The sequence below is a fragment of the Ailuropoda melanoleuca genome, chromosome 10 (genome assembly GCF_002007445.2).
Source record: "Ailuropoda melanoleuca isolate Jingjing chromosome 10, ASM200744v2, whole genome shotgun sequence".
In the NCBI taxonomy this organism is placed as follows: Eukaryota; Metazoa; Chordata; class Mammalia; order Carnivora; family Ursidae; genus Ailuropoda; species Ailuropoda melanoleuca.
The window spans coordinates 21284225-21298987 of record NC_048227.1 but is presented as its reverse complement, the minus strand read 5'-3'; the positions used below and the strand labels follow the sequence as shown (position 1 = coordinate 21298987).

At 50.4% G+C, this 14763-nt stretch overlaps 1 protein-coding gene across 2 annotated transcripts in view; it reads left to right on the top strand.

Annotated features, from left to right (window-relative positions):
- The window catches only part of HS3ST2 (heparan sulfate-glucosamine 3-sulfotransferase 2), an 86382-nt gene extending 72187 nt beyond the window's left edge, over nt 1-14195 (top strand). For both annotated transcript variants that reach the window (XM_034670262.1, XM_034670261.1), the window contains exon 3: nt 13577-14195. In XM_034670262.1, coding sequence (XP_034526153.1) covers nt 13577-14195 — 619 coding nt within the window. The remainder of the gene's footprint in view (nt 1-13576) is intronic.
- The last annotated feature ends 568 nt before the right edge of the window (nt 14196-14763 follow it).

Sequence of the window (14763 nt, the reverse complement as noted above, 5' to 3'; positions counted from 1 at the left end):
TCTCTTCCACCAGACCAGAGGCTTCACGCTACCTCTGTTTTATTTAGAGTCATGCCTCAGCACCTGCCACAATGGCTAGCAAACAGTAGGCACTTAATCATTGTTTGTTGAATGAGTGTAGGTTCACATCACTTCAGGCCTGCCAGCATTGCTTTAGCAGAGCCAGAGGTCCCAGACTTCAGTCATCAAAGGATCTCCTTTCTGCCAGATTTATGTGCCATTTTTACTATTACTTAATGTCCGTCTTTAGATCAGTTCACATTTTCCGCGTTCGCCGTGTAGTTAAACCTCACCCTCAGCAGTGAAATCTGTGAAATGAAGGTGATGTCCTAGTTCCAGTTTTCTAAAGTACATTAAAGTAAACACATGACTAGCTAATGTAAGCTCCGTCCACGAATCGCTCGCACGCAGTGGATGAGCGCGGTGGACTGCACTTGGGGAAGCCCTTTCTATAGAGGAGCTTGGCCTTCTGGGTTTCCTCAGGGAGCTCGGTCTTCTCAGTCTGGGCACTGATTCCTTCCCATGTTCTCCATTCAAGCCAGCATGAGTCATTGGTTTTTGGCTGCCTGTAACAGGATGGCACAGGGACAAGGACCAAAGATACCACAGTCAGCAGGGACGACACCATCCTTTCCTGATGGGGTTTGCAGACTGGGGAGAAAGGCATTAGATACACAACCAGATAAGCAAGATGACGACAGATCCTGCTTAGAGCTTTGCAGGAAATAAACCATGGGGTGTAGAGAGTGATATCCAAGAGTGGTGACAGGTAAACAGAGACCAGAAGAGAAAAGGACTGAGCCATGGGAGGACCAGGAAAAGTGTCCCAGGTAGGAAGAAGAGCAAAGGCCTGGAGACAGGAAAAGGTAGGACTGGGGATTCAAGAGCATGTGCCAGCTCATCCTGCAGGGGCGTCCTGACCACTTTCCTGATCTGAAATGCGGAGCTGGACTGTTTACACCATAGCCTGGACAAGAATCCAGGTTTGTACAGTTCGGGCAGGCCTTGGACCCTGCAGAAGTATTATTGACTCAGTAATCATACATGTGGCGTTGGGCACAGCAGAGGCCTGGATGATGTGTGTGTGAGCAGCGGTTTTCCCAGCAGCCCTGTCCGTGGCTTTCCTTGCTCCCTGATCAGAAAGCCAGCCTCTGCTAACCCTTTGCAACCATGGAGCTCACTGTATTCTGGAACACTTGCATGTGCAGAAGACAAGATGGAAAGGACTCCCACGGGGCGCCTGGGTGGCACAGCGGTTAAACGTCTGCCTTTGGCTCAGGGCGTGATCCTAGCGGTATGGGATCGAGCCCCACATCAGGCTCTCCACTATGAGCCTGCTTCTTCCTCTCCCACTCCCCCTGCTTGTGTTCCCTCTCTCGCTGGCTGTCTCTATCTCTGTTGAATGAATAAATAAATAAATAAATCTTTAAAAAAAAAAAAAAAAGATGGAAAGGACTCCCTGTCCTGGGCTAATTCCTCCCTGCATGGGAGGGGAGAAGAGGGGTGGTGGGGTTGGGGGGTGGGGGTGACTTCCACAGCTGCAGTTGAATCACCTCCCACTAGGGGGCACTGTGACGCTGCAGGAAATGGGGCAGCCTTGCAGCTCCTCCCTGCAAAACTGGAGCCCCAGGGACTCCACAGAGTGTGAGATTGTAAAGTTTGGTGTTTAAAAAATAACATAAACTCACTGACTCACCCGATCATGGGCTGGGGAGTTTGCAGATGCCTGGGAGCATTCGGAACTCCTTCAGGAGGGCCTAACAGGTCCTTAGAATGGATCCGGGCACAGGTGGAGGGCACAGCTTCTATGGACACTGCAGGCGGGGAACACTGGGAGGTGGAGATGGGGACACTGGCTTCAGAAGGCCACTGGGCTGACACCTCCAGCCTCAGCCTGGGGTTGGTCATTGTGGAAAACCCTACGTGTTTTGCAGCAGGACAGTAAGGACATTGTATCCAAATGGCTTCTTTAGTTCTCTCTGGAGTATGATGTGAGCTCGGCAGCAGAGAGGGGCAGGAAAGAGCAGGCTTTGATCATTGGCAATTGGTGGAAAAGGTCTGAACTAGTCGTCGTGCAGAGTGGGAGAGTGGCTTGGTCAGAGGAATGGAATTGCCCCCTTTGCCGAGGCCCCCTTGTGTTGGCAGTCGGGCATTTGTAGAGGAGCCCATCTGCCGGCTTCATTTGCCCTTCAGGGGTGCTCTGGCCCCCCCACCTGCCCTTCCTCTGTCTCCTTTCACAGAGATTCTTTGGGAGACTCTGAGGGGGTGAAGATCTAAGCTGCCACTTGGTGTCATCACTGGTAGCCGTGGTCCCACTTGGTGGCCCCCAGGTGCTGTCTGGCTTCCTGGATGCTGGTGTCCCTGGGGAGGGTCACACGAGAGCAAGCTGGCTCGGAACGGATACTAGAAGCCGGTGCCTCCCTCGAGAAAGGTGCAGAGCTGCTCCCTGCAGCTCTGACCATGGATGAGGAAGCCGTGCCCGCTGTCAGAAGAGACAGTGTGGGAGGTTACCAGTTGGATTTGCTTATGGATTAGGTGTGGGAGCTGCTGGGGCAACTGGGGGATAGTGGGGTCATTGAATGAGACACGAGGAGGGAAACGGTAAGTGGAGGGAAAATCACTTAAATATGTACGGAGAAGACGACCAAAAGATGTTCCCAAAGCCAAGAAAAAACACATTTCTCACGAAGTAGGGAGTGGGCGCGTCTGATGCCATGGGGAAGTGTGACAAGACCAGGACAGAACTGGGATTGCTGTTCGGGGGTGTCCTCAGCAAGCGCCGCTTTACAGGGTGACGGGGTGGGTGGCAGATGGGACAAGTTGGGGATGCATGTGAGGAGAGCAAGTGGAGCCACCGAGCTTTATTTCAAGAACTTGGGGGAGATATATAGGACTGTGGCAGGAGAGGGTGAAGGGACGGACAATTAGCTTTTTAAAAAATCAAAGACTTGAACTCTACAGCATGGTGACTACAGTTAATAATATTGTATATTTGAAAGTTGCTAAGAGACTAGATCTTAGAAGTTCCCATCAGGAGAAAAAAATGTTGTCACTGTGTAGTGATGGATGTTAACTAGACTTCTTGTGATCATTTTGCGATATGTACACATAGCGAATCACGTTGCACACTTGAAACAAATGTTATATGTTCGTTACATCTCGATAAAAACTAAATAAATACAAAGAAGAAGAAATAGCTAATTCCACTAAATGCAGTGAACGTTCGCTGAGTATGCTGTTTGTGCGAGTATCACCAGGACTCCTGTAAGACCTTGCTACTCAGACTGTGGTCCGTGCACCAGCAGGTCAGCCTTGCTGCAGAGCTGGTCAGAAATGCAGAGTCTCAGGCCCCCTCCCTAGACTTACCAGTCAGAATCCGCATTCCAGCAAGACCACCCCCCCAGGAGGTTCAGATGCACATTAAAGTGTGAAAAGCCCTGATTTAAGGGGCCTACTCGAAGGGAAAAGGGAGGGTAGGCTTCAGTGTGGGGAAGGAGCTAAGCCCAGACTGAGAAAGAAGGAATCCGGAGTTACCCCCAGAAAGCGCCCTGATAGTGTCCCCACGCTCAGGCCACACTAGCCACAGATGGTGCCTGAGATTGAGGTCCAGTTGCCTGGAAACTTACCGAGCTGTACATGTAGCAGCAAAAGCCATTCATCCAACACCCACAGTCACCCTCCCTCCTTTCTGAGCCAAGCTTCTCGAGAGGGGAGCTGAACATTCTGGGCCTCCCAGTGCCTTGCTTCCCACCCACACCTCGGCTCCTCCAAACACGCTTCCTCCCCCTCACTCCACGAAACTGCTTCCAGACAGGCCATCTTCTTCTGAAACAGTTCTCAATGGAGACTTTTTAACATCACTTTTTTTTATTAGCTAGTTTTTTTTTTTAACTACAAAGAATACATAGTTATGGCAAAGAAAAATCCACTGAGTGCAAGAAGGGAAAGGTAGAAATCAAGTCCCTGCATTCAGCCAGTGGACAGAAGTGACCGTGAGGAGGACACCCCTATTATGTGAGCACCTTGGCTGAGGTTAACACCAAGCTTCTACTCCCGGTCCAGTCCGTGGCAAACACCAGGCACCGCGCCTCACGCGGACTGGGTGCCAGGAAGTGTAGCTGTTGGCTGGACACCTTCCCTCTAGAAACAGCTGTACTCTGGAGGGAGGAGCGGGCGTCTGGTCGGGCCTCCCCATCTCTGCCCTGGATGCTGCAACAGACACCCACACACACAGGTGTTCACCCACCTGGACAAATACATTTCCAGATAGAATTGCTGGATTAAAGGGTGCCTTTTCCATCTGGGGAGGTAATCTCTCATTGCCGTCCTGCTGCGCCCCCTTGACACTCCTACCGATGCTGGAGAGTGCTTCGTTCAACACACTGGCCAGCAAGAACTGTTAGCATTCTTATAAAATATATTTTTCCAGTGCTCAAGGTGGATATTATCTCATTATAGTTTTAATTTGCATTTCTTTTTGTGAGAGATGGAGTATCTTTTTCATGTATTTATTTTAATCCAAACTCTTTTACTATTCACTCTTCTCATGGTCTGTGTGCCTTCCTTCTACCTGCTGGTTCTCTTTGTCTTACTGATGTGCAAGAACTCTGAAACAAGTCATCCCTTTGTTTCTCAGGCTCACATGCCGCAAATATGTTTCCAAGGGGTCATTTTCCCTCTATTCTATTTATGGTGTTTTTTTTCTTTTTTCCATCTCAGAGACTTCCATTTTTCAGAGTCTAACTTTTCAGTTTCTTCCTTCATGATTTTTGTCTCATGCTTAGAAAGGCTGTCCTCGTGCCAAGATTAATTTTACATTCTCACGTTTTCTTCTAGTGCTAGAGTCACACTTGAATCCAGATTCTGCGACTTGCGGTTGCTTTGGCAATGACGTGCGTTCTCAGTGCCCCAATTTCCTCCGCCCGCAAGCAGGAATCAGTGAGGGTGGCGGCTGCCCGAGGGGGGTGGTTCTCCCACAGAGCTGAGAACCATGCGGGCACTAGCTCATGTCCAGGGCATTGGGGACCACGTTGCTATTGGCTCCGGCTGCTGTCACATCGCTGCCACAGAGGGGTTGGGGGGGGCTTTAACAACAGGCATTTACTTCTCTCTGTTCTGGAGGCTGGAAGTCCCAACATCGGGTTGCCGATGTTCCTTAGGTTGAGAGCTCTGTTCCTGGTTTGCAGACGGCTGCCTTCTTGCTGGATCTTCCCATGATTGAGGGTGGGGGGGAGATCATCTCTCTTGTCTCGTCCTTATAACAGCACTAAGCCCGTCTATGAGGACTTGACTCTCATGACCTCATTACCTCCCACAGCCCTGCCTCCAAAGATGGTTACATGGTGGGGGTGGGTAGGGCTTCAAAGCATGAATTTGAAGGAGGATATAAACATTCAGCCCTTAGCAGACCATGTGTACGGCCAGTGCATGCTTCACGTTTGTTGCTTTCTTTAAAAAAAAAAGATGTAGAACATGATGATTTCATATATGTATACATCGTGAAATGACTACCACAATCAAGTTAATTAACATATCCATCACCTCATATAGTTACTGTGTGTGTGCGTGCACTGAGACTTAAGATCTATTCTCTTAGCCAATTTCAAGTATACAATGGAGTATTGTTAACTAGAGTCACCATGCTGTAATTAGATCCCCGGGACTTATTCATCTTCTAACTGGAAGTTTGTACCCTTTCACTAACATCTCCCCATTGCCCCCTCCCTCCCACCCCTGGCAACCACCATTCTATGCTCTGGTTCTATAAGTTTGACGTTTAAATCGTATAGTATCTGTCTTTCTGTATCTGGCTTATTTCTCTCAGCCGTAAAAAAAAGACTGAAATCCTGCCCCTTGTGACAGCGTGGATGAACGTGGGGCACATTACGCTCAGTGAAATACGCGGTGTGCCCATTTCTGTGGTTTGCAAGGATCTCTCTGATTGCAGATCCCATACTCACAACCAGCCCCTAGAGTAGTCCATTGCCTCCGAACATCCTTTTCTGGTGTCTGTCACACAGCAGGAACCAGGACAAATTCCATAGTGCACGAGGTATGGAAGAGAAACAGGCTCTACTGGGTAAACTTGTGCACCAGAGGTCTCAGTAGAAGAGGCAGGCATGGGATTAACTGTTTTCTGACCTCGCCCCAAGGGACCTGCCAGCACCTGGACAGACTGGGTGTATGCTCCAGGGAAGGGACTCTGCCCCCAGACCTCCAGCAGTTTCCCTTCTTCTGGGGCGGGGTGAGAGCAGCCCTGCCACCTAGGGGACTTCACACCACTGGGACACCAGGCAGGCTGGGCACAGGAGTTATCTGGGAAAGCCAGCTGCCCGGCACCTTGATGACCTATGGGGGAAACTGGGTTCAGGCCTAGCCCCTCTGGCCAGAGGGAAGAAGCCCCCCGCCCTTGTGGGAAGCTAGGTTCAGATGCTGGCTCTCACTCTGGGAAATGAGGACACCCCCACCACCACCACCACCACTGTTTCCACAAGGCTGTTAACTCCTTGAGGACAGAAGTTACACCTGCCTGTTTTTGTATCCCTGGCATACAGTAGGTGCTTCATGGATGTTTGTTTAATGAATGAGTACATAAGTGCCTACCAGGCATAGGCCAAGCGTTGTAAAGATGTGACAGCCGTGATCCCTGCCTTCTGTGACCTTACACGGTAGGGTGCTGATAGACACAGGTGATGTGTAAAATGGGGGCTCTGTCTGCAGCGGGCACCATGGAATCACAAGGGTAGCAAATGCCTACATCTTCCTCGGGGAAGGGGGAAAGAAAGGAGCGGGGAAGGCTCCTTGGTGGAGGTGATGATGAGCTAAGAGCTGAAGTTCTGTCTGACAGGCTACCGAGAACTTCATGACACGTGAGAAGTTAGCCCTTAGCATGAAATATAGTCTTGTGGGGAAAACCCTGAATTGTCTAGTCCGACCAGAGCCCGGGGTGGCCATGGGCCAGATTAAGAAGAGCCACATAGGTCCCATTAAGGCCTTTATCCTGTGAGCAGTGAGGAATCGCTGGTGGAGTTCAAGCTGGGACTTCATGTTTTGCTCCTGGGTCCCATAAGTATAAGGATTTGGGGCTGTGGACCAGGAAGGAAGGGGTCCTCACTTCTCCTCTCAACCAGATGAGGCTAAACGGCCACAGGGGCTGGGCCTGCGCTTGGCTCGGCATGCAGAGGGTGAGCAGCTTTCGTTGTAAGAACCAGTTTCTTGGAATAAAGCTTTTTCCTCCTCTTCTGCTCTTAATTTACCCTCTGGAGACCGCAGTGATTTTCAAGGAGCCTAGTTGCCCAGTTAGGAGCTAATAAATCACCAGAGTCCCCCAGGCAGCCAGGCCTTCCAGAACATATACATGCAGTGTATAGATTTCGTAGAAAATGAAACCTTCCAGAGAGGCTTACCAGTCATAACCAGGCGCAGCTCAGACAGGCTCCCATGTGCTGACATGCAGGGGATGTCCCTGGTGTGGACAGCGGGGCCCCGGGAGTGGCCTCTGCCCCACCGGGCAGCTTAAACAACATCCTTTCTGGAGAGCCTCGGGCTGGCAAGAGAGTATTTAGATTTTTTTCCCTTTTTTCTGTAGGATCCTCAGGAAGTCTGTGATTCTTCCCTCAGGAAGAAGGTAAGAGTACAGACTTCTGTGGCACAGAAGAGACACGCGTCTCCAGTGACACAAATTGCTTCTTCCTCATTCTTCCCAGATGAAAGCCCTGACTTCGTTTTTCCCTTCAGCAGACATTGCCTGCTCCCCTACTCAGTGCCAGTCTCCTCCTTGCTGCTGAGAGTAGTGAGCGAGATAGACACCGCCCCTGTTCTCTTGGGACTCACGGTCTGAGGCTGGAGGCGGGGACGGGCAGAGACGTGAACACACGAATCGATCTGTATTAGGTAGGAGTGAGCGTGAGCACGTTACATTGGATTAAGGTGGCTCTTCCCAAGCTTTTCTGATGGTAAGAATCATGGAGGAGCTTGTTAAAAATGTAGATTCCTGCACCCCAAACCCACAGAGTCAGAGTGTCCAGGGGAGGGGCCTGGACTCTTTTCCTCTAGGGTGCGCCCCAGCTGGTGCTCCTGAACAACTGTATTAAAGGCTAAGTGGCTGAAGGGACATGCAGTCTGCAGTAGTGGCTCTTAGCCCTGGGATGCACTGGGACCAACTGGGGAGCTTCACAATTGCAGAGGTCCAGGCCCCACTTTCAGAGTTTATTTAAATAGTCTGGTGTGGGGCCTGGCCATTTAAATATCTCCAGAAGCTCTGCAGGTGGTCTGAGTGGGCAGCATGACTTTACCCCACCCCCACCCCCGTGACACTGCAGACCCACCACAGCCCTGCTCTCCCTCAACACCGCGGGAGCCTCGGGCGAAGGAGTGTGTGTGCAGTCGGCAAAACGGCACAAGATGGGCTCCTTCTTACATCTCATTTTACCTTCTTATATGTGGAGGTTTGGTCGAAGCCAAGCTTGGACCTCCCCCGTCTGAGCCTCAGTACCTGTGGCCGTGATAAAAATCTTAAAAATGGCACCATGACCCGCCCCCACCCTGGACTGTCTGCTGAAACCTCCCTCTGCCCTAGGCCAGGATGCCAAGAAAAGGCTGGGCTTCCTGAACGAACACTCGTAACTTCTGAGGACCCAAGATAACCTGTGAGTAGGCACCTGCCTTTGACACTGGATCTTTGATCCGTGTATTGAGCACCTGTGGTATACCGGGTGTTGTGCTAGGAAGGCAAATATGAATGAGAAAGCTGCCCAAGTGGCTGCAATGTGTTGATATAAGTGAATGCATATCTGATGAGTTCTGCACGATGGGGTGAGGGTGCTGGTGGTTGGATGCACCACATGCCTTGAAATTATAAGAAAGGGTTCACAGATGATGTGACTTTGGTTTGGGCTTGGAAAGAGGAGTCAGTGTTCTCCAGGGTGAGAGAGATAAAGATGATCCACAGTCTTAACAAAAACAAACAACTCAGCAAGTTACAGAACACCTGACAGAGCGGGATGTGTTTGGGGAGTGGATTTTGTATTCAGCATGACACGAGCATTGGGTTGCCAGGAAGTGGCAAGAGATTAATTCTGGAAAGGCAAGGCAGTGGCCTTGAGTACCGAGTCAAGGAATATTCAAAAGAATAGTTGATGGTTGACAAGATTGGATGTGCTTTAGAAAGATTTCCCTGGCAGACGCGGGATGCAGAACGGACAGAGGGAGGGGAGAGCGGAAGCGTGGAGGTCAGGAAGAACTAGATGACAAGCCGGGGGCTGTGCAAGCACGCTGGGAGAGGAGGGGGCTCCTTGAGAACTTAACGGAATGAGAGAAGGAGTCAGGAATGACCCTGAGGGTTTTCTGCTTTTTGAGTGGATTCACATTGATGTCATCTGCAAGGACAGGCAAAAGAGAGAAGTGAGTTTGGGGAGGAAAATGGGGAGTTCAGCTGTCGAGGTGCGGTGTCCTGTCCACAGACAGTTGGGCATTCCAGCCTAGAGCAGGGGTGCGTTGGATCTGCAGTTACAGACTTGCGAGTCCGCAGCTCCTCCGTGGTGGTTAAAGGCTGGGGAAGGGGTGAGGTCATCCGGGGAGATCAGTGGATTGGGGGGGAAGTGGGACACAGACCACTGGGAAGGTCCAAAATGGCTCCCTGCCCTCATGGAGTTTGTAATCCAGTGGGGCGAGCGGATCTTCAGCAGCGAGGAAGCCAGTGTGTAAAAAGAGAAGATTTGGATTCTCGGGGTGTAAGCCACAGAAACCAATGCTCACCAACTTGAACTAGTGGTACTTTATTGGAAGGACATGTGGGGACTCACGGAGCGCAGAGGAATGTAGAAGAACCAGGTCTCAGAGAGGACAAGAACGAGGGCACCTCTGGTTTCGGCTCAGGTTAGAATCTCAGGGTTGGGAGATCGAGCCCCGCTTTGGGTTCTGCGCTCGGTGTGGAATCTGCTTGAGATCCTCTCCCTCTGCCCCTCCCCCTGCTTGTAGTCTTTCTTTTAAAAGATTTATTTATTTTGAGAGAGAAAGAAAGAAAAGAAAAGAAAGGTTGAGAATGAAGACAGCCAAAGGGATTTGGTAGGAGAGGCTGGTGAGGAGGATTCAGTCCAACAGTTTCCAGTCTTTATGACACAACTGGCACTGACTGTCTTAACTTCAGTCACGCACCCACCCCCTTGGCCTGCCAGGATTTTATCCAAAGTGGGAGTGGGAGTTCCTCGAAGAGAAATCTGGGGGCTGTGGCCAGATGTAGGGAAAATTGCTGCCGAGCAGGTTACAATCACAGATGGGAGGTGAGTGAGTCCAGACTGGGGGTGTCAGACAGTTCTTCCAGTAATTTTTGCAGAGCTACATAGTAAAGAAAGGAGGCCAGAGCTGAGAGAGAGAAAAGTTCAGCTATTAGCAGCTGAAAACAGGTAAGCAAAATTTAAACAATGCCGTGAAGAGGGAAAATGAGCCTCGAGGAAAAGTCTAAGGCCCCCAACACCTGCCTGTGCACAGAGTCTCCTTGCACCTGTCACAGGCCTCCAGTACTCTCTCCTGATGACCTGAGGAGAAACAAATATGGAAGGGACAGAGAAAATGCACCGGGCACAGGAGCTATTTGACTCATGGCGTGATGACGCTTGTGTGATGTTGTTTGCAGTCTGGTGTGGGAGTCTCCTTAGTATCTGTAACTTGGTTTTGCAGCTGAGATGCCAGTTATCAATGGGAAGGGCAGGACTTCCCTTTAGTGCACAGCTGGCGGTCTGATGCGGTACTCCAGAGATCATTGGAATTGGTAGAATTTTCCAAACTGGTAACAGAGAGATGTTCATTGTTGCTCCTGGCAAAAGTATCTCTCCTTAGTCAAATAAGCTTGGGAATGCTGTACCCACAAATGTCTCTCTTGGGTATTTGTTAGTGTGTTAAAGGGTATTGCAAAGAAATCTGTTTAGTAACTTGTCAAGTCAGCCTTCTGTGTTGGAGAAAACCTTTATATCAATCACCCCCGTGGAGTGTGGAAAGTCCTTAACTTGCAGCACACCATCACATCTGTGTAATGTCACCTGCTCTTGTCCTTAAGGCCAACGCCTAATTACAGGGTATGCCAGAGTCAGAATATAATATAGCCACATTTCTAAGAAAATTCAGCCAAGGAATTCTATTCATGTGCACTTGTGATTGCTAATAAGGATATCCTATTTTTAAAAAATAATTGCCCTACTCAGTATTAATGAATGTTAAACTTTCAACTCACAAGCGTCCATTCTAGATCTGGAGCCAGAAGCAGAATAGCAGTTGTCTCCGTCTGTGAGGTACACAGTGGGTTTGCAGGTTCTGGGGGAGGCACCAGGAGAAGGGATCTGAGAGCACAGGTGGACAGGTGAGCCCACCTGAGAGCAGTGGGAGGGGCGCAGGATGGGTGCAGAGAACAGTCCGAAGGTGGAGGAGGGGAAGGTGGAAGGAGCTGATGTGTGTGGAGGGGGAGGAACAGGAGTAGAACTGGGGGCTCCTGGTGAGAATGTGGAGCACTTCTTCGGAAGAACCAGAGGGGGTTCTGGAAAGACAAATACAAACAATTACTTTGCAGTGTTTGAGAGTTCCACTGAAAGCAGAATTAATAAGTATATCCAGGATCCAGCTGTCAGGGTCAGTAATGCTCTCTGCTGCTGTCTCCATCCAGGGAGAGGAGGGGAGAGGATGGAAGGTTGGAAGGACACTTGCTAGAGAGGGGGCTCACCTAGTGCAAGGACATGGATGAGGAGGAGGATGCTCAGGGCCATGACCTGGTGCTACTGCGGTGGGTATTCGTGGGTCCAAAGCAGGCACAGAGGAACGTGAAGTCAGGGATTCATGGATGGATTTGAAGATCAGGTATAAGGAGTTTGAGACTGTGTTAAATCAAGGTGGAAGGAAAGAAGGTTATAGTCCGTATTCGTTTCCTGGGCTCGCCCTAACAAACAAACGACCACAACCTGGGTGGCTGGAAGCGCTAGCCTCTGGTGGTGGCCCACAGTCCTTGGCATTTCTCACTTGTACATCGATCACCCCCACGCTCTGCCTTCATCGTCACATCGCTGCCATCTCTTTTCTCCCCTGCTTATCCCTCATAAGGCTACTGCTCGTTGGATTAGGGCCCACCTGGATTCAGCGCGAGATCCTCAACCAGATCTGCAAACACCCTTTTTCCAAGTAAGGTCACATTCATAGGTTCTGAGTGGACATATATCTTTCAGAGGGTCTCCATTCGACCTGCACCACTGTCCTAAAGTGGAATTTGAGTGAACCATTTCAGAATTAGGGCAATTCCAATGACAGGACCCAAGGTATGGCCATGAGGAAGAGTTGCTTAAAGGAAAGAGAAAGTGGAGATTGTGGTTGAAGAGCGGTGAAGCTGGGTTATTGGATGGAGTGGATGATGGGAACTGGGAAGAAGACGACCAGGAGCCGGGAGCGTATGCTTCAGAGGAAGGTGAAGGTGAATGCTTGGGGGGTAGGTGAGTCACAGGGGGAAACGATCTAGTGGGGTTCTCAACTCTGCCTCCACAATAGGGACCATCTGAGGAGCTTTTTAAAAAACAAGTATCCACCCCATATATTTCTAATCAGTTGGTCTAGGATAGACCCTGGACAGCTGCGTTTTTTAAAATTCCTTGGGTGATCGAAAGTGCAAAACATGACCTTCAGAGAGAAGTAGCAAGTGGGAGCCAAGGACTGTTCCCCTCCATCAAGGCCTGAAGGCGACGCATCAGGGAAGGAAGACTTCAGACCTTCCCACCATCGTCCCTTAAAGTCTAAAGCAGAACCAGGGAATTAAAAAGTAAGGGAGCAAGAGGTTGCATTACCTGGCTTCCGGCTGAGGTGTTGACGGGCCTGGAGTTCCGTGCTACTTCAGGCTTATACCAAGGATGTATTTCAGATGTGTTCCAGCGGAAAAAGTCATCAGAACTCGTTTCTAAAACACTTGCTATTCCTACAAAATAAGCCTCCCCCCCCACAAAAAAAAAAAAGATTTTCTTAATACGTTTGGAGAAATTTCTTTTGCCAGGGGAATGTTCAGTGCCTGCCTTTGGTATTTTTTGAATATGTAAAGTAATTCTCAGTTATCCCTGGCCTTCTCACTCTGCCCCCACCTCAAGACCCCTCCCCAGAAGCAGCCATTTTTATCTACCGTGTGTCCTTCCTGAGGTGAACACGCTGTATCTTGGAAATCATTCCCTTTTTATACACAACAGATATGCCTGTTCCTATTAATTGGCTATTCCATCATTGAAGCCATACTGATGATGAACATTTAGGTTGTTTCCTCTCTTAGCAAACCTTTTAAAGATTTTTTTAAACAACTAGCCTGAGTTGAAGTGGGTTCCTCACTGGAGATTTAAAGCAGTGTAGTGATTATAGTCGACAACACAGCATAGTAAGTGTCACGCTTGCTGAAAGGCTCGTCCTTAAGGCGGGCTTCTTCCCCCAGCGAATGTAGGTGGAGCTCAGATGTCACCGAGGAGAAAGGGGGGGCCCGCCTCACGAGCTGGGTGTAGGGAAACGATCTCCCTGCTCCCCTTCACCAGGGGACCCTGTCTGACGATGTGCTGCTTCTGCCCCACAGGAGCCTGATGCCCCGGACCCTGGAGAGCCAGATCACCCTGGAGAAGACGCCCAGCTATTTTGTCACTCAGGAGGCCCCTCGGCGCATCTTCAACATGTCCCGGGACACCAAGCTGATCGTGGTCGTGCGGAACCCGGTGACGCGCGCCATCTCGGATTACACTCAGACGCTCTCCAAGAAGCCGGACATCCCTACCTTCGAGGGCCTGTCCTTCCGCAACCGCACGCTGGGCCAGGTGGACGTGTCGTGGAATGCCATCCGCATCGGCATGTACGCGCTGCACCTGGAGAGCTGGCTGCAGTACTTCCCGCTGGCTCAGATCCACTTCGTCAGCGGTGAGCGGCTCATCACCGACCCGGCGGGCGAGATGGGCCGGGTGCAGGACTTCCTGGGCATCAAGAGGCTCGTCACGGACAAGCACTTCTACTTCAACAAGACCAAAGGGTTCCCTTGCTTGAGAAAGACAGAATCGAGCCTCCTGCCTCGGTGCCTGGGCAAATCGAAAGGCAGAACTCACGTACAGATTGATCCGGAAGTGATAGACCAGCTCCGGGAATTTTATAGACCTTATAATATTAAATTTTATGAAACGGTTGGACAGGACTTCAGGTGGGAGTGAGCCACCGAGAGGCAAGGGCTCTTCTGCTTGTCTCTTCGTGAGGTTTGCCCCTAGAGCCTATGATCCTTTTCCCCCCGCAAACCAAACCCAGGCTCCAGCCCCCTTTCCCATCTCAGGTTCCATCATCCTGGAACTGGGAAGCCCGGCCAAGGCCACGAGACCAGGGAGTCCCTGCCACTAGCTATCCCCAGTCTGTCGAGGCAAAGTCGACCTGCTTCTGGTATGTCCAGTCAATTCTGAATCATTTCCCTTCAGCCCATCAGAGGCCTTGGGAAATTGCTCTATGAAGAGCGGATCTTCTGATTGTGCTACCTATTATAAGTGGTGATGGTTCTGTTGCTGTGAACACAGCAGTCTGTCCCTGTCACTGTCCACCCCAGAGTGGACTTGCTGATTCCTAGTGGCATGTACCTCCCCTCTAGGCTTCACTCTCCCTAGCCGCCCTCAGTGGTGGGACAGGAGACCGTCCTCTTCCTCCTGACCTTAGCAGCTCGTTGAGACATTGCAGAGCTGAAAGCACCCGTGGCCACTCCTAGGAGACAGACCCTTTAATGATGAAATAAACCAG